General features: G+C 43.8%; 1 protein-coding gene across 1 annotated transcript in view; it reads left to right on the forward strand.

The window, feature by feature from the left end:
- The first annotated feature begins 214 nt into the window (after positions 1-214).
- Slc38a4 (solute carrier family 38 member 4) overlaps positions 215-23343 on the forward strand; it is a 39551-nt gene continuing 16422 nt past the window's right edge. The window contains exons 1-6 of the mRNA XM_050131273.1: positions 215-348; positions 13198-13428; positions 17334-17424; positions 17934-18049; positions 20485-20558; positions 21040-21132. Coding sequence (XP_049987230.1) covers positions 13310-13428; positions 17334-17424; positions 17934-18049; positions 20485-20558; positions 21040-21132 — 493 coding nt within the window. The 5' untranslated portion in view covers positions 215-348; positions 13198-13309. The remainder of the gene's footprint in view (positions 349-13197; positions 13429-17333; positions 17425-17933; positions 18050-20484; positions 20559-21039; positions 21133-23343) is intronic.

The raw sequence follows: 23343 nt of genomic DNA on the forward strand, positions 1-23343 counted from the left end.
AATTTTCGAATGCAGTGTGACAGCAAAGTCAAACACCCAATTAGAGTTTCGTTGTATAAAAGCCAAAATTCTGAAAGCAAATAGAAATTGGTGTGACCAATGTGACCAATGCCAAGTGTGCAGCAGCAAACCAAATTAGAGTCCTCTCTCTTTTAAGCTGACGCAAGCTGGCCTGAGGGAGGTGTTGGGGCAAGAAGGTGTTGGTGTTGATTGGCTTCTGTTGTTCACTCCCACGGACTTTAAATCATTGTCTGCTTTCCAAAAGTTCAGATAAGTCACCTCTGTGAAAGGGGTCTGCCATCCCAAACAATTCATGGAAGACTGCACAGGACTGGATAAATTATTAAGGTACAGTTGGTTTTGCATACACACTCGCAGAATGACACTAGTGTCTGCTTTCTTCTTTACTTTGTGTTGATTGCTTAGCCGTTACAAATGAAAATGTTTGGAAAGACTACATGGATAACTTTTAAAAGGTCAGTTGGATATATTGTCAGACATGGAAATGACTTATCCAGATCCCAATTGCACTTTTCTTTTGCTGTAAGTGGTTTTGGGTCTGATCAGAAAACTGGAGAGTGGTTAATGGGAAAAGGAAACACTACAAAACCAGCCAGCAGTCTCACAACTGTGGCTTCCGGCAAGGCACTAGCTATAATAAAAGTTAGCAAGAGGGACATGGTTGTAGAAGCCTGTGTTCAGGTGGTACTGTTCAATAAAACCCACAAATTAAATAAAAAAAAAGAATGTCCTCTGAGTGAGGGTGGGGGTGATGTCTGCCCTCTCTACTGAAGAAGAGGCTCCTTGTCTTCCCTTATCTTTTCAAAGGGACCATTTTCCAAAGAACATTTTTTTGGTTTTTCTGAGCCAAAGAACATTTCTTTTTTTTTTTTTTTAAAGTAAAGTCATAAGAAGAACCTGTAAAATCGAATAAATATAAATAGAACTTTAGGTTTTGAAGGACTAGAATCAGTGATGGAGAACAGCTGTTCTCAAAACTGCCAGGGACAGGAGCTTTTCACACATCTGTGCAGTAAGCATCAAGAGGAGCTAATGGTGGTTTCCATGAAAAAAAAAAAAAAAACTAAAGCAAAACGAGCAGTGTTTTATAAGTCAGTGAAAACATTCCAAATGTGAAATATTTCATATTCTTGGGCAATGGTTTACAATGAACCTTCTTGACAAGTTAAATGAAGTTAGCTGTGTTTTCCAGAAAGATTACAATTCTTTTATAACTCAGGAGCCTCCCGTCTAAATTTATAATTTAATTATTTCTAGAATTCTCTTCATCGTACGTAGCCTCCTAAAAAGTCCAATGTCAGCATTTAAGGTTGTGATGGTTGAACGTGAAGGGTTTCTTCAACTGTGTTTTACAATATGTGCCAAGGGTTATTGAGATTGGTTATTCTTAATATATGCGTAGTTTTAATAAAAGTGAAAATCATTTCTTTGGAGGAGAAAAACAAAGGTCTATCCAGAGGTGGCCTTGAATCTGTTATGGAATGTAGACGTTTGGGAATGTACTGTATTCACAGTTGTGGTAGGGTCTTAGATATCACAATTTAATTATACGGTATCAAGAGTTTCTTTTGGCAAGATCATGTGTGCTATGTGATCCATAAGATGGCTATTGTACGGGAAAATAAAGACTAAAGTGCGGCTGTAGCTCTCTGCTTAAGATGACCACATCTTCACCTGCAAACAATCTAGAAGGAAGAAAGCATATTCCAATTGTATGAATGGTCCTCTCTCCCTACCCTCAGCAAGCATATCATACTTTTGTTTTTACGGCAGGGCGTAGCTCACCCTGGCCTAGGATGCACTCGGTAGCCTCAGCTGGTCTCACACGCAAAACAATCCTCTGTTGGGTTTACAGTCACATGTGCCCCCCTCCGTCCGCCGTCACCTGGCTAAGCATGTACTCTTTGTGGACAAGGTCTCAGTATAGGGTCTGTTTAATTGCAAATGTCCCAGTTCTTCCTAGATGTTATTTCTAAGCTGTGTCTCAGGATGGGACAGAGAAGGAATACTAAAATACTGAAGTAAATCTGGGAGGGTTCTTTCCCCAGAGCTCCTCAGACTCGTGTGTGTGTGTGTGTGTGTGTGTGTGTGTGTGTGTGTGTGTGTTTGCTAGACTGGCTGGCCATTAAGTCCCAAGAGCCCTCCTATCTCTGCCTCCTTGGTGCTGGATTGCAGACACCCTCCACCATGTCTGGCTTTTTTAATTCAGGGATCAAACTCAGGTCATTGGAATTGTGCAACAAGTACTTTATGAACTGGGTCATCTCCCAAGCCCCTCAAAGTGTTTCCATGGAAGGTAATTTCATTGAGAAACAGAGAGTTCGAGAACCAGTTTGTCTTGCTATCAAAGTGTGAGGAGCACGCACTGGGGAAACTGAGGCACTTTAACATGAAGATAATATTAGGTTGGTTTTCATGCAAATCCTTTATTCATTTATCTGACATCCATTTTAGATATGACTTTAAATCAGTTCCTCAGATAGAATATAATTTGGCTTCAAGTTTCATGGGCAGCTGCAACTCACTTGCCAACCCAGGGGTCACTGCCACGTTGGCCGTCTGCTGCCTGTGCCAGACTTTTGGAATATACTCGTCAGCACTGAGATGGTCTGAAGGAGCAGACCAATGACAGCGGTGGAAAGCCTACCCTGACGTCACTAACTCCCCTTCCACTGCCCCTTATCAGATAGGACAAATGTTTGCAGTCCCCACAGAAGGTCGTCACTCCAGCTTCTGAGTCAGGACAGTTCTGTTTACCATTTTTGATGTCTTGGTTTGGTGATGAGCCACAACATTTGAGAAATTTCTCGTTTTGAAGATCTTCCACCATGAACTTCTTAGTAGCAATTCAGAGGGAAAAACTTTAGCTCTGTTGATAACCAGGGTTTTGATGGGAGGAATTTGCTACCCGAGAGGCAGGCTAACAAATGCGCTAAACTGAAAGTCTGCTAACATGACAGTGTCCCAGTGCCACTTTAAGTTTTGACTTCGCGTCGCCATGGTAGAGGACTGGTACCTGAGCTGCTGAGCTCTATGGATGATCTAGCCTGCTTCTCTGCAATTTCTTCATGTCACAGAGAGACTGAGCTAGAATGGAAAGATTGAAGGGCAGAGAATTCTGTCCAAAATTTGGCTTGTAGAAGTGTTCAGAAGCATTTTTAGTGGCAACGAAGATGTTCTTACTCTTGGTGATCAGATAAACTTGCTGCCTAATTTTGAAATAAAACCATACACACCCCCAAAACTAACAAGCCTATGTTCCCATGTCTGTAATGAATACAATGTCAAGTTGCTTTGGTATTCGCAGAATATAATAACAGCAGGCACTGTGCCAGATGCTAGGAGTATGTAGTGTGCAAACCTGGCACCTGCTCCCTTCCCATGAAGCTTCCTCCCTAGCTAGACATATGGCTTTTTGTCAGATAACCATACAAGTGCAAATGTAAGCACAGGATGTGACGATTCCTGCAGGGGAAGAGAGCATACTCGTGAGAACGTGCGAGCGCTCATTCACATGTGTGTCTTCAACAGGGCTTTCCAGACACATGGCTTTTTAAGTTGACCTAGTTGAGCCCTGGAGATGGCTCCTTAGGAATACAGGGAAGAGACTTAACACATGAAGAGGTTCTGAGGTGGCAAAGAAACTGAAAGATGCCCAGAGAGTCTATGAATGTCAACTGTGATTGGATCTTAGTACTCTTGAGAGAGTATGGAGTCCAGAAAGGTCTGGATCATCATCACGTCAGGTTAGTGATCTAGAGCAACAGTGGAGGTGGATGTGTTCTCTGTGGAAAGAAGGACGAATAGGACCTGGCTATGGGTTTGCCTGGGTAGAAGGTTAAAGATCAAGGACTGGCCAGTTCAAGAGTGGGAGGAGGAGGAGTGAGAATACGAGCAAAGAGGTCAAGACCATGATGAGGACACCCACTGAAACATCTTACCTGAGGTAATGGGAACTCGCCAATTCTAGTCAAACAGGGAAGGAACCAGCATAGAACCAAACTAGACCCTCTGAATGTGGGTGACAGTTGTATTGCTGGGACAGACTGCAAGGCCACTGATAGTGGCCCCAAGATTTATCCCTACTGCATGTACTGGCTTTTTGGGACCCCATTCCCTTTGGATGGATACCTTGCTCAACCTAGATTAGTAGGGAGGGCCTTAGATCTTCCCTCAAAGCAATGTGCCTTACCCTCTCTGAGGAGTGGATAAAGGGAGGTGTGGGATGGTGTGTGGAGGGAATGGGAGGAAGGGAGGAAGTGGGAACTGGATTTGGTTGTACTATGAAAAAAGATAGTTTTCTTTTTATAAAAATAAAATAAAATAAAGAACCATCAGAAAAGAGAAGAAAAGAAAAAAGAAAGGTGATCACTCAGGTTGACCAGATAGCTTAGAACAGAAGTAGAACTTTTTGTGTGAGCAAAAACCAAAACCTCTTATTTGTGGTCAACATTGACTAGAATTTTTTCAGTCTTGAGTAAAAAGAATTATCTTTCAAAAGAAAAAAGAGAAAAGAACAGGGCCTGGGCATGTCAAGGCTTAAGACCAGCTTCATCCAATGAGCATCCAGTAAATAAAGTTGCCACGTGCTGAGTCAGAGAGCAAAATTTAGACCCACAGAAAGGAACTTTTTCAGCCCTGGTGTTTGCCAGTATTGTTGTTCTCTATCTTACTTACGTGCCCCTATTTGCTGATTTATTTCAGTAAATATTTAATCAGAGAAAAATAGCAAAGATGTTCACGGTGTTATGTGTGAAAGCTTGCTGTTTTCATCTCTTTTCCTTAATAGGGTGAGTTCCTTGAGTTCAGACTCTGTCTTAAGTCACTCCAAGTTCAAGTCTAAGTTCCTTGTTTGTATTTCAGTCTCAACATTTATGAATGAATGAATGAAGCCACTGTGAGCACGTTCACACTAAAGTCCGTGCATGTGACTAACATGAATGAATGAATGAATGAATAATGAGTGAGTGAATGAATGCCACTGTGGAGCATGTTCACACTGAAGTCCGTGCATGTGACTGACATGAATGAATAAATGAATGAACGAAGCCACTGTGGTTCACACTGAAGTCCGTGCATGTGACTAACATGAATGAATGAATGAATGAACGAACGAATGAATGCCACGGTGGAGCACATTCACACTGAAGTCCATGTGTGTGACTAACATGAATGAATGAATGAATGAATGAATGCCACGGTGGAGCACATTCACACTGAAGTCCGTGCATGTGACTAACTTGAGGTTACACTTTGGTGATGATGATGACCTCCCAGACGCGTACTCTGTGCCCCAGGCAATTGATTTGGAGTATTTCGTGTGTCATAGTGTTCTAACGCTGTTGAAATTGTGCTTCGTCCTTTCAACAAGGCCAGCAATCAGGTATGCAGAGATGAGAATGGGCTACACACTTGTGAGTGCTCCTTGGCAATGGCCCAAACCAGGATAGGGACCTGAGGCCTCAAGCTATTGCATGGGTTATATCACTCTCCAAAGAGATTTAGGAGGTGTCATAAATACAGTAAAAGCACTATAAAAACAAGTTCTTTCCCCACCTTGCTTACAAGGTTTGCAAGAGTTCTGAGAACATGAGGCCCTCTTTCAGGGTCTAAGGTGAAGTATACATGTTAGTATGTATGTTCAAATGCAGATAAAGACAGTGATGGGAATCTGATTATAGAAGAAGGAAAGGGATTCGAGTTTATTGAGGATCTCCTACATGCTAATATTTGACAATACATTAGCATACTTAAACTCCCAGGATGCTGGTTTTGATGGTAAATGATATAACTTCCATTTTTGTCTAACCAGGAGGTCATTGGGTAGGGAACTGGGTCAAGATTTATACCTAGTTCTAATTGCCACCAAAGCTGAAGTTCCTGTTCCCTATCCAGGCTTTAGTTTTCTGTGTAGAAGGAGCAATAGAGAAAAGGCCACTCAACACGTGTGTCCATTCCTCATCTGTATATGCACATAGAGCAGGATTGGTACCCACCTGAGAGGGCTGCTGTGAGGATCACCTGGGGTGATGTATGCAGAACCTTAAAATAGACCCTGGCCGGCTCTACACACAGAGTAGGTACCATGTGAGGTTTGGTATCTTCTGGTTTAGATCCCAGGATTAGCATGGTATTCGGTGAACAATGTGATAAAAAGAAATGAACTTTAGCAGAAATCCTGGACAGTGGACCAACGTCTTAGCCCTGAGCTTCCACAGAGGAGCATTCCCTGATTCTCAGACTTAGTTGGACCCTGTGCTAGAACTTATAATTCTGTAGATGGGATAGCTGGATAATAGATGGAGTAGAGGGGGAAAGGCCAGCTTGGCCACTGTGATTGACAGGTGCAGCTGGCCTGAGATAACAGAGAATGCAGTGTATTCCCCGAACTATAGACCAGTGTAGCTATAGTTACTAGGAGAGGAGAGTGTGGAGAGAGATACAACCAGAGACTGGAGACACTGTGTAGGCTTGTGAGAATGGGGTTGGTGTTAAAGAGCATTCAGCAGAGGAGGGATATGAGGAACTTCGTGTGTGTGGAGAATGGAGTGGGGTAGGGCAGGCAAGAGCAGGTTCTAGTTCAATTAGGACATGTCGCCCTGGACACGTGATGGTGGAAGAGATGGAGCAAGGTAGACCAGTTAGAAAACTTGAGTTGCTTTTCAACTCACCTAGACTTTGTGAAGGACTGGAAGTTGGGGTCGAAGGGGATATTCATAATAGTAGACTCCTGCTTCTGGCTCAGATAGCTGCACGCACGTGTCACAGTTCTTAGAGTAGCTGGCAGTGGAAGGGGAGGAAGATTTTAGACAATGCGGAACTAAAATGTTGAGATACACAGGTGTCAGGTAGGCCGCTGGTCACATGGAAGCACAACTTAGAGGCGAAGCTTGGGCAAAGACGTGGTTTGAAAATCTTCTGTATATGTATGTACTGAAGTCAAGGAAACAGGACAAATGGGAGGGGAGCAGTAAGTAATAGTTAGATAATTGATAGATGTGGTCATAATAGATTGTGGGAACTGGCCCGTGTGATAATGAGGACTTAGAGGACCTACAATCTGTCATCTGTAAATTAAAGAACTAGAAAGCCTGGTTGAATAATTTATTCTGAGGCTGGGGGCCTCAGAATCAGGCAACTATTTGCACAAGGCCCTGGATGTGAAGACCTGGGACCTAGGAACATGATGGATGTTCCAGGTTAAGGAGGGAAAGTGAATTTGCCCTCCCTCCACCTTATTGTTTTGTTCAGATTCTTGGGTCATTGTTTCAGGCTCACTGCCTTCACTGGCAAAATGTCTTCTTTACTGGGCCAATTGATTCAGATACTAATTTTTTTTTTCCAGAAACATATTTATGGACCTATCTTTGAAGAACAGTGACTTCCCAGCTTTCTGGCTGTACCCTAGCTCCATTAATTTCACAGCCTCTAGAGAATCAAGCAGTGAGATTTGAAAACAACAACAAAAAAAAAATGCGTTGTAAAAAGCAAGCCTGTGGAAAGGATGGCAGGTGGTAACTAGTGATATCATCAGCTCACGGCAACTTTGAAGAACTCAAAGAAACCAGAAAGCAGATAGAGTTGGGAAATCTGAGAAAGGGGGCAAGCCTCGGGGCACATGTGTTCTTTTCTAGAGGGTGCTCTTTTGCAACACCAAGTCATGTCAACATCTTCAAAGAGGAGCACAGATCACAGGTGACCAGTGACAGTATTCACCAAGAAACCTCGTTTTGGGGCACTGTAGTCTGTTTGGGCTTCCATTTTTCAAATTGGCGTTTTTCAGAGTATTTCATATATATGTCCTATATTTATGTCATTTTCACCCCCTTCACCATCTGCTCTAACTTCTTCTAACCTCTCAAACTTATGACCTCTTCTTAGAACTATAACTGGTACATGTAACTACAGACATCTATTTAAAAAAAACCTATGAGCCTGCTTAGTGTAGCTTATATGAACATGTGTTTAGGACTGACTACTTGGGATTGGATAATCTAGTAGGGAACTTGATGCTGGAGAAGACAGATTCTCCCCCTCTCTGCAGTAGCTCTTCATCTCTGGGTAGGCCTTGTGGCCTTTCCCCTATCTGAGTTGGCATGTCAGTTGGTGTGGTCATTATGAAAGTCTTGTTTAGGCAACCGTACTGCTGAGATTTCATGGGTGCACTTTCCCTGATCGGTCTGGAGTCTTAGTTCTCTTGCTCTAACCGTCTTTCCACCCCTTCTTTGATGATGTTCCTTGAACCTTAACGTCCAGGGGGTTTTCACTGTAGATGTACACGTTTGGACTGTGTATCCCATGGTTACTTATTCTCTACATTTTGGTCAGTCGTGGATCTCTGTAGTAGAGAAGAAGCTTGTTCGATGAGGGGTGAGAAGTGTACTCCTCTGTGGGTACAAGTATCTAGAATATAGTTATAAAATATATTGGCTTAGGAAAATGGTGGCCTGCCATTTTCTAACCTTAATTCTGTCATATAGTCCATAAGGAAGACTGCAAAGGGCTCTCTGGTGAGTGCTTGGGCCTGGACAACAAAGAAAGGCGTACTAAGTAGGAATGGAAGCCCCAGTGGCAGATGTACTTGGGAGTGGACCCTGCAGGGTGTTCTTTCCCCATTCAGGGTCTTCTCACACACACACACACACACACACACACACACACACACACTGCAGAGAAGCCACTGTACAGAAAGGTCATCCAAGGAGCAGACGGCACTGAACCAAGCCCACAGGCCTGACAACCTGGATACCTGCTGTCTCATCAAGTTCTGAAGATGCCGATTCAATAGCTTTAGAAAGAGTTTGGAAAACATTGTGTCCATAAAACCAAACAACAAAAGGAAGACCTGAAAAGCAAGAACAAGGAGGAGAAGAAAATGATCAGGGGAAACTAAAAGCATGTCTTGTCAGGTCCAAAAGGAACTAGGGACCCATGGCTAACTGTGACGCCTGTTAGCATACCAAAGTGACCGCTGGCATCCAGTCTCTCAGCATCCCAAGTACCTGTTACAGAGTTCATGCTGCCATCCTGGATCTTCTTACCCTGTCTGTCCCCTGTAAGGGCTACGAGATTAGTTCTAGCCCTTACAGCCCCGTTTAGCTCACGGGCTTCCTTTTCCCAGCTACTCATTCCTATATAACCCTGCCATTTTGGCCATGTGCTCTCTTAGTCCCCCACACCCCTGCCTCTCTCTTGGTCCTCTCTTTCTCTTCCTCTCTCACTCTCTCCCCACTCCTCTTATGCCCTTAGCCTACTATTTTATCTCTCTGCTCTAGACTCTTCAGATGCCCCTGGCTGTACTTCTCTCAGATCTACAATAAACCCCACCCCACTTAGTCCTCCCTTGTGAGGCCACGTCCTCACTTTATACATCTGTTGCTAAAACTCCCCTCACACCTCAGGTGCAGGGGCATCTGGAAGAGTCCAGAGCAGAGAGAGAAAGAAACAGGCTGGACATCTCCAAGGAACAGACAGAATTGTCAGCTAGATTGAAAATAAAAGATATACCCAAAAATATGTTTATTGTTTGCTACATGACATTGAGAACTTATACCCAAATGTGGATCAATAAGATGAAAAAAAAAATGGAAGACACGGTGGCTACTTGATTGACAGCTTGAAGCTGAAAACATCCTTAAGATGAAGATGTGTTTCATGCATCTCACCTACTGCACTGGTCAGCTTCCTGTTGTTGTGGTCAAGAGTGTGATGAGGGTAAAGCAGAAAGGGAGAGTTTGGACTCAGGTTCAGAGCTTTCATTTGCTCGCCCTTCTTATTCTGGACCTGCGGGAGTGTCGTTTACCCGGTGGTAGCACAGGGCAGAAAAGACTTTATCTCATGCTGTGCAGAAAACAAAAAGAAAGGGTGTGCTTCAAAAGCCAGCATCCAATGGCCTGAAGAGCTGCACTTCCTCATAGTGCTACAGACTGACAACCAAGCTTTCAACACAGGGGCCTTGGAGGGACATTCAAGACCACATTGTCCAAGCACAATGGTTTATCCACAACAAACTTGAGGACTGTCTTTACGCCCATCATCGTTAGCTGACTGGCACCTGGAACTCACCACTGCCTCCTACTGTCTCAAATGAGTCATAGACAGCCCAAGAAAAGATCAAAATTTAAAGTTTTTGACATTTTTCCCCCTAAGGGCAGGTGGATACCGTATCACTTAAAGTCAGAAACACTGTAACTTCATAAGCAAGGAAGTAGCTGTAAGGGAGAAGTTGAGCCATCTAGACCAAGTGGCCTACAATAGATTTGAATAACCATGGGGGAAGAGATAAGATAGCTTTAGAGAATGGCAGGGAAAAAAATGTAGTTTTGGCCTGAAGAAAGCTACATACATGTCTCTTGAGTGAACTCGCCCTCTATCTACTGAACATGATGGGTTTTGAAAGCTACACACATGTCATTCCATCCTGATTGTTTTGGTGTAGTTGTGTTGCTGTGATAAAACACTGAAGAAAAGCAACTTGTGGGGAGGAACAATTTTATTTTGGCTTGCAGGTTAAAGTCCATCATGTTGGGAAACCAAGATGGGAGCTTAAAGCTGAAAACATGGAGGAACTCTGGTTACTAATACAACCAAGGCTCAGTTGCCTAGGGATTATACCACCCACGGTGGGCTGTCCCTCCTCTCCAAATGGGTTAACAATTAAGAAAATCCTTCACAGATTTGCCCATATGCCAATCTGATGGGGTGGAGGGCAATCCCTTATATAAGTTCTCTCCTTCCTGGTGTGTCAGGCTGACAACTGAAGCTGACTTCAGTTAGCTTGCGAAATTTCAGATCAGTGTAAGCAGAAAATAATGTTAGCTACAAAGGAACGAGAAGCAAACTAATCAGCAGAGGGCTGAGATGGAGGAAGAAAGGCCTTCAGCACCCAGAGGGAAAATGAGTCCAAATCTGGAATTCACACAGTGCCGCGTGAAAGCCTAACAAAGTCATTCTCCAGGATGGACAGACTCAGGTCTGTTTGTGAGCAGAGCTGCATGGCGTGAGAATGGCCTCTCCAGGTGGTATTTCAGCACACTGCAACACGAACTGATAAAGGCAGAAGCTGAGTTTAGAGGACGGGAGTGTTCAGAAAGGAAGAAAAAGCTGGAACCTTGCTTTCGGAATTCTGGTAATGTAGGGTCATGTAGTCAAATGCACCATTTGGTGTTCTCGGGCATGCCATTTACACAATGCGAATGCTGTAAGTAGAGGCGATTGGTCCTACGTGGGAGCAATCTGTAGGTAAACTGGGACAGATTCAATAGTTTTGTAGATCAGGATGAAATAAGTTTCAACATTGTAAACATGTTTTTTTTTTTTTTACTGACACAATTGAGAATGTAAGCAGGAGAGAGTACGTCACCATCTTACTGTGCACAGCTGACTTAAGTCTAGAACCACCGCTTTTAGGAACGGACAGCAGAAACTACTGAGTAGCTCCCGTCTGGAAGTGAGACGGGGCACATGTGGTGGGCAAGGCGACCCACCTTGCTCAGTTTCAGTTTGTCTTTCTCTTGTCAAGCATCTACATTTCTTCTTTCTGTGCCTTGTGTGTCTTCTCTTGACTTTATCATATGCACTTACTCCGCTTGTATTAGTAAAGGATCCAGTTTCATCCTGACACGCATTTCCTCTGAAACTCTGGGACCTGCTGTTTTCCCTTAATTCGGAAGCTGTCTTTGTCAAGTTTCTCTTTCTGTCCTGTCTCTCTGCTCTTGCCATCCTGTCGTATGAGAACACCTGCTAGCCCCTGTGCCAATCTCGTGACTCCTCCTTCACAGTTTTCTTTCTTTACCTCCTTGTGTTGCAATTCGAGTGATTTCCCCCGCTCTCTCCTACTCTCTTAACTCTTCCTTTAGCTGACTTTTCCTATTTCAATGGCTGCATTTTTTTTAAATTTTAGAATTGTTTTTGCATAAACTAAACTTTCATTGTTTTCCAATGTACTGAAATAACTGTTATTTTCTCATTTGTATTTTTTATTATTATATCACTTTAGAAGTCTATTTTATATTGCTCCATGACTTGGGAATCTTGTCCTTTCTGGTACCTTACTGATAGTCATGTTAGTGAGTTTCCACCTGTGTTTTTAACTTCCTAATTTGGGATCCTAAGTTCAAGTGTGTCAGCCGCCTTCCACAGATACACTTTTGGGATTGGTGGGGGCATTCTCATGTGTAGGTTTCTTGTTTCTTGGGGTTTGTGACTTTTTGAGTTCTGGAGCAATTTCCATGGTTGTGTCTCTGCTCAGCATGTGCTTAGTGGGTGGGTAACTCACGTATTAGAATCACTCCTTCGAGGACAGTCGTGTTTCTGTTACTAACAGGGCTCAGCAGCAACTGAATGCGTCTAGCTGTAAGCTTTCCAGAAAATTTCTATCAGTAGCATAGGAAGATTTAAGGTGTTTTTAGAAAAGGCAAATCCAGCTGGTCCTCCCATCACTTTCCAGTTGAGAACAAAGTTATGCTTAGACCCAGTGACTTAAAGACGGAGCACAGTATGAGAGACGAATCTCTTTGTGGTTGATATACGCTCGAGTTTGAAGTAGATGATGTCTAACGCCAATTTGATGGTAAACCCATATGTTTATTTCGTTAGTAGTTCTGGCTATGGCTGGGATTCTGGGTGCCTAGAACGTGGCTTTTCCAAGCTCATCCTGCCCAGGGCTGCACATTACCAAGCACTTCGGTGGCTTGAATTTTTTCATGCTCAGTTAGATTAAGGCGACAGTGTTCTTTCTAGGTACAGCTCATAGAGATACTTGGCAGACCTTCCTTTGTCAATAATTTACTTTTGTCCTCTCCCCTGTTTTAAAAAAGCATGCAATCTGCTTATGAACACCTAAATCTTCACGATAACCGCCTGTCACATCTTGAGATTGCTTTTAATTTATTCCCATGGTGAGCTGGAAGATAACTGCCATGTTCTTTTCTCTCCTTCCTTCCTTCCTTGTTCCCTCCCTCCCTTCTTTACTCCTTTCATTCTTTGTTTCTTTTCTTCTTTTTCTTTCTGTATTAGGTGAGGGGAATTTTCAGGGCATTTTTTTTTTTTTGTGAGGTTTCCAAGAACTTCATTCCTTTCTGTGTTTTACAGCAAGTGTCCACAAAGTAGGAGATTCAGATTCATCGATCCAATTCAAAGCAAATTATAATGGTGTGTTTTGTGCTCTGTTTTCAGAACAGAGCGTTCTGAACGTCCACACGAAGTGGAAGAGCCTTAACCTGAAGGTGCTGTGTATTATTTACACTGAAGAAGCTCCTGGGTGGACAGGAAAGCGCTGACAGGTCAAATGGACCCCATGGAACTGAGAAATGTCAACATTGAGCCAGACGACGAGAGCAGCAGTGGAGAAAGTGTTCAAGACAGCTACACGAGGATGGGGAACTCTGAAAAGGCAGCCATGAGCAGGTACGGGATGAAAGATGGCCAGGCTCTGTGGAAAACAAGACGGGCCGTGGGCTTGGAAAACCGGGGTCATGGTGGGACGGCTGCATTGATTTTGGATCGATGTGAGCTAACAGTGTTGATGTTAACACGTCAACTCTGGTCCTTGGTGTGACTGATTGCAAAGCAAAGTTGCATTGTCCTTGTCTCCTTTGCTAACCCACATCTCACTGACATTACTGTGTTGTTTATTTATCTTTCGGGAGAACCTTCCCTCAGATCCTCTTTCCTTTGACTTTACTTTCAATGTTGTGTGTCTCCAGAGAGTTTTGGGGGCGGGGGGTGAGGGTGGGGTGGGGTTGGCCTTTCTTTCTTTCTTTCTTTCTTTCTTTCTTTCTTTCTTTCTGACTTTTTTGTTTGTTTAGTTTGTTCTTTTCTAATAAGCATATCCTGAGTAATATCATTCACAAACTATCATGGGATCACCCATGAAATATATGGCATTTCCTCAGCCTGCTGTCGAGCCTTCCACCCTGGCTTCCTGTCGTTTTATTTGTCCACCAACTGCACCAACCTTTAAAGCTCACTAGCTCACTTCTAACAAGGAGGTCGTCTCCTTCCCACTGTGGGGAGGCTGTCCAGAGGGGGCAAGGCCTTCCTACTGATGGCCGGGTGCAGTGACTTTAGGCATTGGTGGACTAGGAAGGGGTCAATCAGAACAGTTTCTAAACTTAGTGGCTCCTAAATGTGGTAAAACACAGGCCATTGGTATCTGCAGAGTGCTTGCCCAGCTTAGAGGGAGATTTATCTTCATTTGAACTTTCGTGCAAAGTGTAGACTCGTAAACTAGCACCTGCTTTTTCAAGGAATAAGTAACTGTTGGAGGTATAAGGTGATATTCAGCAATTCTGTGTTCTTTTTCTTTTACATCATTGCTCTTGGTATGCAAGATAAAAGGCTCTTAGATTCTGCGGGGAACACACACAGGTGTGAGAGCTGTGGGGGGGGTGAACTGGAGGGGGTCGAACTCAAGAACAGCCCTAGAGTCCACAGTGGATTCTGCTGTTCAGCTTCACGCAGCATCATCTTAGTACCCACAGTGACGTACTTTCTGAGATGCCATTTTTTGTGAATTACCATTCACTTTTAATGGATGGGCTTTTTTCTCTTTGGTATAGAATGAATCTGTAGTTGTAAAAAGAAAATTCAACATACTGTAGCCTTTGCTTGAGGTCATTTTCCTTGTCTTCAATAGATGATGGTCTGATGTTAAAATATTAACCTGCTAAGGGCGTTTCTCACATACTTTCCACAATGTCAGTTATGTGCCCACATCTCCTCTCACACCAAAAAGAACATGCAAGCGCCTCAGAAATGAGAAATATGCTTCCTTTCAAATTCTAAGTTCTAGAAATCACACATGCAATGGAGATTTTAATTTGCTGAGGAAAATAAATCAGGATGGTGGGCACCCTTCAGTTTGGACTGTACGGAAGAAACACTCATTTCTATAGTCCTTTGTCCCCTTTTGCCCTATCATCCCAAGCTTCAAGTGTGAGCTGTAACAGCTCCCACATAACCAGGGCATTAAACACAGACTGATGGCGGGAGGATTGTGGACACAGAAGAAAACAGAAAGTGTTTTTTCATGTGCACTCAACACTGTTACTCTGGGGTTCCTGGAAACATACTGAAAGCTTTGTGAGTGTGTGTGTTGTGTTTCAGCTGTACCTTGTATTGACACTATGTGGGTGTGTTTTGTGGTCTAGCTGTACCTTGTATTGACACTGTATGAGTGTGTTGTGGTCTAGCTGCACCTTGTATTGACTGTATGAGTGTGTTGTGGTCTAGCTGCACCTTGTATTGACTGTATGAGTGTGTGTTGTGGTCTAGCTGTACCTTGCATTGACACTGTATGAGTGTGTTGTGGTCTAGCTGTACCTTGCATTGGCACTATGTGAGTGTGTTCTGTGGTCTAGCTGACCGTCTGTTGTGTTCTGCTGTCCAGAGTCACCATACAGTGCCTCTTCTCCCAGCTCTCCTTGCTGTGCCTCCTTCCTACCACAGCATCGTCAGGATTAGCTCCTATTAGGAAAGGCAATTTGTAAGGATCTCGTGGAGCGATTCATTTCCATTTTATTTCTCGGGGCTAGCTTCCAACTCTTTGATTTTACTCTGGAATGTGTGAAATGCCTTAAAAACCACAAAGCACCAGCTAGGAAATCCTTTCCAGAAGCAGGCAGCGTTTAAGGCGTAATGGCCCAGCAAAGGCTTGCGTTATGCTTTTACAGTTAAACTGTAATGGTGGCATCCGGCCTTGCCGGTCAGGCCCCGTGGCTCCTGACACTTGCCTGCTGGAGCTGACCAGCACAGGAAGGGAACGGCATCAGTGACTGTGAAGCCTCCAGCCTGTACCCAGGCAGCTCATAAGCGCAAAGAACTTTTTTTTATTATTTTATTATATTTTAGTATTTATTTGTTTAGTTAGTTTTTCAAGGCTAGATTTTTCTGTGTAGCTCTAGCTGTCTTAAAACTCAATCTGCAGACCAAGTTGACCTGGAGCTCGGAGATCCACCTACCTCTGCCTCCCAAGTGCTGGGATTAAAGGCGTGTGCCACCATACTAGGTGGTTCATGCCTTTTGTTTGTTGTTTGTTTGAGATAGGGTTTCTCTGTGTGTACTCTTGGCCATCCTGGAACTTACTCTGTAGAATAAGGTGACCTCAAAGTCACAGAGATCCTCCTGCATCTGCCTCCTGAGTCCTGGCATTAAAGGCGTGTGCCACCACCACCCAGCAGTTCATGCCTCTTTAAAGTCTACTTTCTCGGTTTTATCTATTATCTACTAATAATCAAAATACATTTTCAGAGTAATGGTGTATATGCAAGCTTTATTTGTTAAAACATAAACAAAATAGCACTACATTCTTCTTTTTTGGTCTAAAATAAAGAAGACTATAACTAATATAAGAAAAACAATATACAATAAGTACAATAACTATATACAGTATAGGCAATAAATACACAACAATGTCTAGTCCATTTGCATTTGACAAATTCAGAGAAAATACTCCATTATCTATCCTATCTTGGTGATTCCAAAGTCTTGTACATAATTCCCTTTCTATTCTAACTTGAGTGCACATACTCACGGAACCAAACACAACTCAGAGTTACTATGTAACTATTTTCCAATAAGTCATGCAGGCATAGGCAGATGCAACTGAAAAGCAGGAAATGGCTTTGGAATCCTGCTGGGACTGTGTGATGCCAGAAAGGCCACAGGCAGAGTCTGGCAGATGGACACGCTCCTTCCTGTTCCTCACTGCTGCACCTTGCCTGAGTAGGAACAGGCAAGCTCCTCCCACCGTGATATTGGGGCATCAGATGAGAGGAGTACCTGAGCATATTTGTTACGTCTGTAAAGTTAGAGTAGAGTGTGGCTACCTGCAGCCCTGGTCTTACAGAGGGCTTGTCCCTAGCACCACAGGAAAATCAACAAACAACAATAAGCACCATCATCTTATCACAGCGTGGCGGTTGTTTTAAAAAAAAAAAAACCTCAGGGCTGTGGCTCTGCACCCTCTCCTTGGAAGGGTTCACAAGAGGGAACGAAACTCAGCCCGGTTAATCTCTTTCTAGCATAGTCAGTGTGTGTGTGGTGGGGGGGGGGGGGAGACAATATATGCAGTTTCCAATTGAACATATTTCCTTCCTTATAACACTCTGCGTCCCCAAAACTGTTCATCGTGAGTTCAGTGCTTGCTCTAGGCAGAACACTGGTGTGAAGGAAGAGAAGAATGCTTTGGACATCATGTTCCTCGACGCAGTTCAGTAGATTGCCCTGCCCTCAAACATACGTCAGAGCATTTACTCAGATGCTCTCCCTTTTCTCTGTTTCTTCGGCTTACCTTTCCCCTGCTCGTGCAGCCAATTTGCTAACGAAGATGCCGAAAGTCAGAGGTTCCTAACAAATGGATTTTTGGGGAAGAAGAAGCTGGCCGATTACACGGATGAACACGTAAGTGACGCTCTGCTCTCAGGAGGTAAACAGGCAGAGAGGTGTGTGATCTACCGCCGTCTCGGTGGGAAAACAGTGTGATTGAAATTTTCCAAGCCTTCATCAGCACATTCTGTGTTTATTCAGGCCCTTACTGGAATAAAGGCTTGTTTTTCCCGTTTGCCATATGGCTGCATGAATCATTTATGAAATTTATTTGTTTTTTCAAGAAATCATTCTAACCCAAATATAATCTGCAGCCATACGTTGTTTTCCTTCTTTTTATTGCTCCTCTGTATTTCTGATTTTTCCTGCAACCTATGATGAAGCCGAGACTTGCATTACATTCAAAATTAAATGTTCTATTTTGACGCTCTGAGTAATGAATGGCTTTTACTCGCTATGACTGTGTCTTACTCTTCTATTTGGGGATGCAGTCTCTTCCAGGAGATATAATGTGAGCAGAGTAGCCAAAGGAGAGACTGGTCCTTTAGCAAACGTTTGCTCATCCTGCACTTCTTTTCTTCAAGCACCCTGGAACCACTTCCTTCGGAATGTCCTCATTCAACCTGAGTAATGCCATCATGGGCAGTGGGATCTTGGGCTTGTCCTACGCCATGGCCAACACGGGGATTGTCCTCTTTGTGTAAGTGAGCATCTATGTCTGTGTAGTGCCAAGCCCATGTCATCTAAGAGCCCTGCATGCCCCAGTCCTATTCCCTGTGCCTCTGGGTACCAGACACCAACATGCTGGCCTTTGCATATGGCCTCCGAGCCTTCTTTCCTGTCTTCTTCATTTAATTCATTCCTTATATCTGTGTTCAGCCTAACCTAATGCAGCCTTCCATCACCTCTGTGACAGGGGCCAGGGTATCGTACCTGTGCCTTTACTGTAACACCCTGCTGTGCTTGTCTGATTTCCTTAGTGTCCAGCTCCCTTGCTAGATGACAAGACCCAGAGAACTGGCTCCATGTCTCACCACACACCCTTTCCTAAACCCTATCACAGTGCCTGGCAAGAAGGATATTTGTGGATGACTGAAGCCTATTTCTAAACTGCTACGCTTTCGCCACGCTTGGTCCCAGGCTGCATGGAAGCAGCAGGGTAGGGGCCTCGCCTGTGATGGACAACCACAGACGTCCGCACGGTCACACATAGTTTGGTATTTTCCAAGACACGCTTCTCGGTGTCTTCACAAGCATGAAGTGGCACATTGGGCGGCATCTGACTGTGGAGCCCGCACAATGCTGGAGGGCTAACTGTCTAAGAATGCGGCACTTACACTTGAAATACATGCTATTTGTGTTCTGCCGCCGCATATGATTAGCTAATCACGCGGCTATGTGAGGACTGAGCATCAGAACTATAAATATTTATCTTGTGTCAAATGAACTATTTCATGTAGTACAGTCTTTAGCTGAATGGGATTTTATACCAACTTCAGTAATCTGCTTGAAATCAATTAGCTGTTTACCATCTGAAGAGTAGGCTCATAATCTATTTGCATATCTATCTATATGCTTTCGTAATGAACGTAACCTTTGAGACAAGTCTCATTAATCATTCATGCTATTACACATCATTAAGAAATTATCACATCATGGGTGAGCAGAAACAGAAAAAGCTTTCCCCAACCATGGAGCCACAGATCACCTTCTGGAGAACATTCCATTCCACATTAAAAACAAAGGCTTCCTCTCATCTTGCAGGCTAACTTGACTGGAGCCATGACATCTCTGAAACACCATGGGATGTGATTTGTGTGTCTAAGAGACACTCAGCTGTCCCTCTTGGTTTGCGGCAAGTGACATAGCATTCCACTGATTTGGCTTCTAGAATTTGTCCCCCAGCAAGCCCATGTTTAAGATATAGGAATGCTCATTGTTTTTTTAGGGAACAAAGCTACATAATCTGAAGTATGCAATTCTTTAAAAAACAGGTGCATTCACACTACACAGATGAGGAGCTCTAAGTGTGTAATCGTGGTCTGAATGCACGCATGCAACAGTGGTCTCCCTGGGGTTATCAAATAGACCGTGGAAAGATGTGTGTTCTCAAGTAAATAAAGTAAAAGAATGCCTTTTAAAATGCCAGATGTCAGAACTGTCCATTTATTATCCAGATGATGTATCCACATTCTTTTTTCTTCTTTTCTTTAGTTTGTTTGAGACAAGGTGTCGTTATGTGGCCCAGGATGACCTTGTACTAATAATCCTCCTGCCTCAGCTTCCCTAGTGTTGGGGTTACAGGTGTGTGCCTCCATGCCTGGCTCTAGCCACACTCTTCTTTTTATGCCCTAATTCCCGGTTTTATGGAAACACTGATCAGTACTAAAGGACGGGAGCCATTCCTACACGCGGTCATGTGGGGGGTCCTGATGTCAATGTGAGTCTCTTTGAAAAAAAGCAAGGAAGCCGGGCGGTGGGGACGCACACCTTTAATCCCAGCACTTGGGAGGCAGAGGCCGGCGGATCTCTGTGAGTTCAAGGCTAGCCTAGTCTACAGGAGCCAGTTCCAGGATAGTCTCCAAAGCAACAGAGAAACCCTATCTCGAAAAAAAGGGGGGGTGGGGGAGAAAGAAAGAAAATAAGCAAGGATTGGTCCAGCTGTCAGCACTCACCGTCCTCCGCTTTTTTTTTTTTTTATTGTACCTGACTCTCCAGTTAGCAAAGTATCTTTCTTTCTTATGTAGATAAAAAAAATTAAAATGTCTAAGCCTCGGTTCAGTCAGGTTCTCAGGCAGCCTTTTTCTGCTACCTGTTGATGCAAATATGGCATGCACACACCTGGACACTGGGTAAGTAGATGGGATGCGTTAGTTTCATGGCCATTAGCATCTCGGCTGTGAGATATGTTACCCTACTAAGTAAGAAGCTACAGATAGTAGCTGAAGCATGTACAATGTGGAAAGTCCTCATTGGGTGGTGTTCCAGAATTTCCTAGAATCCTCCAAATCCATATACTTTTGCAGAGCCGACAATTGAAGAAGCAGAATTATTACTGCAGTTTACTGCAATGGTTAGCCTAGCAATGTCTCACCTGTTATAAACCTAGTGTTGTCTAATTTCTGTTCATTACAGAATCATGTTGCTTACTGTGGCCATTTTATCGCTCTATTCGGTTCACCTTCTGTTAAAGACAGCCAAGGAAGGAGGTATGTTCCTTTAAGTCCACATCTTCGGTCAAAAGACTGACTTCCTAGTTTGAGTCTCATCAAAGCGCTCTCACTTAACACAGCATTCTAAGCTAAGGTGGATTCCAGTCAGGCTCGTGGTTCGTTTTCCTCTGATCTCTACAGTGTGTTCTCCCAAGGTTTGTAGTTAGTGGGGACAAATGAGAATCAAGAATGAAAGTCGAATGGCCCAAGTTCAAGCCAAACAGGGCGAAGAAAAGACTTTTGGCAAATGGCAGGTATAGCTGCTGCTGCTAGGGGCGCACAGCTCAAGTGAACGGAGCCATTGCTTCTGTTTGCAGAGCATTTGACATTGCTCATTGGTTTCTGAGGTCCTGTCCTTTGGCTTTTAGCATTTCTCTAATACAGTTACATGCTTAATATTCCAGTGTAGCGTTATGTAAAGAAATGCTAGAGGCATGAGAATGATCCTCTAACACAGCAATTTCATCTTCCCTTACAGGGTCTTTAATTTATGAAAAGTTAGGGGAAAAGGCATTTGGATGGCCCGGGAAAATTGGAGCCTTTGTCTCTATTACAATGCAGAATCTTGGAGGTAAGTGAGAAGCCTACAACGGGCCGCTTGAACTTTCTGTAGGAAGCGCAATAAAAATGAACGACTACAGCACTTCCGGCAGCGAACAAACAACTACATTCTAGCTTTGAACTCTCCCCATACCCCGGCAGCCCGCTGAACTCACTGGGTTCCTGTGTGTGTGTGAGCCATACTGCAGACCCAGTGGGTGTTTATTATCTGTATGTTTTTAAGTAAGTCTTGTGTAGACATCTGCGGAACTGCTAGGATCGTCTTTGATTGGTTGTTGTTTGTTTTTTACTGGTTTTGTTTTGTTTTTACCGGATTAGGGCCATAAACATCTAAGCTCATTGAGGAATCTGCTCTATGATTAGTTAAAATCTTTTGCTTTCCGGAGATTTAAATCACCAGGCATCTCAAAAGATCACCTCATGCCTGCTCCAGTTGGTGACAACTGAAATAAGAAGCCCCGAGTGTGTTAAGTCCTTAGCACCCAAGCTGGGCAAGGCTGCCGTGGCCATTGAAGGTGCCAGTACAGCCACGTCACACTTCCAGGTGTGGATCAAAGCAGGCTCCATGTCCGGTCAGACACGCGCAACATGGCTGTAAAAGAGATGGAGCTGGCGTGCTCCCACCCCAGCAAACACTCTCCAGTCATCTATTTCGTCGAATCAGCGATTTCCCATAAGGAAAGCCACTGGTGCTTCTTAAATTAGCAGTTCCACGTTTAGAACGCTTTAATTTTTCAACCCCCTAAAACCTTGGCATTCGCCACCGATGTGTTATCACTAGCAGGATGATGTTGACATTACCCAAACAGGCCTGTGGCACCCTGAATTTTCGAAGACCAAACACATTAGCGGTGGTGACATCACCGAGAGTCAGCAGTTAAGAGCTCTAAAATCGAACGGTCCCTAGGTGCGCCAGCTCATCAGAAACACCTCCTGTTTACGCTCTGTAAGATTCTGCTGTGGCCAAGGGCGTTGTAAAGATTAACCAAGCCATGTGGACAGGAGACACAGCAGCTAGCAGAGAAACCGCCTCATTTTGACCATTGGGAAGAGTCAGGGGTCTTGTGCTTTTCATGTAGTCTGCCCTCTGCAATAGTATGATCTTAGATGCGTCACTGAGTTCCTCACAATCCTGATTTCTGCAGGAAAGGGTAGTGACATACACCTGTTCTCTCCAAGACTTTCCAGATGATCTAATGATGGAATCCACAGAGTTCAAGAGAGTCAGATACGATCGGCACCATTCTTTCCTCTGTGGAAGCTTAAGGACTAATTTGAAACTAGTCAGGGTTCAGTGTACCACGTAGATGCCTGTTTATACAACTGCACCAGAAGGATGTAGCTCACACTGAAAGCTGTGTAAGAAAGGTCTTTCCCTGTTGTAGTAGTGTGGGGACTAGAACCCAGATCTCTGTGCGTGCTAGACAATCGTTCTACACCCCTGAACTACAGCCTCAGCCCTGTTGGTTTTATTTTTAATTGCACCCTGGACCATGTGTCAGATAACAAACTAGAATCCAATTGCACCAAATGGTGGCCTTGGAAATGGAGTGTTGCACAAATCCCCCCAGTTGGAGGCAACTTTCTCATGTTTTACATATTATACAGGGAGAGGTTTTATAGATTTTTAAGATGTTTTCAAAATAGTACAGGTGAAATTTGACCCTTTCTGTAATTTTCTTAACCAATGGAAAACTGGAATAAGAGGAGAAACCCCAAATCCATAACAGACAAAAATGGGAGAGAAGCTATTGTCTCTTATACTCTGTTATCAGTCTAGAAGTCTTTCAGTGGCCACGGCTCTGAGATTCTTTGTGTGACTCTGGGACACCACAGAAGCTCGACAGGTGTCACCGGGGGAAAGCCAGAGTGATTGGAGCGCCCAGAGTCCTGCCTTGCAATTCTTCTATCTTGGTTTTGGCCTCTACTTTTTTTGTCAGACAACCCTTAGACCCACACAACACAGGCCATGATGATCTCTAACTAATGAGAGTGAATATGTGGGACCCAAGGTTTCCCTAGCACCCAGAGTTGGATTTAACAAAGAGACAGCATGGACACTGTTAGCAACAGCCCCTCGTGTACGAACTGGGAGGACAAACTTCTGCTTTCCAAGAGAATCTGAAAGCCTCGTGGAGTGTGCAGGGCCTTCGCATTCCATTTTAGGGATAAGATGTTCATCTTTCCAAAGAGAATGGATGTCCCAAGTGCTCTGACGTCT

This window comes from Alexandromys fortis, unplaced genomic scaffold (assembly GCF_014885135.2).
Source record: "Alexandromys fortis isolate MF-2015 unplaced genomic scaffold, M_Fortis_MF-2015_v1.1 scaffold_28, whole genome shotgun sequence".
NCBI lineage: Eukaryota > Metazoa > Chordata > Mammalia > Rodentia > Cricetidae > Alexandromys > Alexandromys fortis.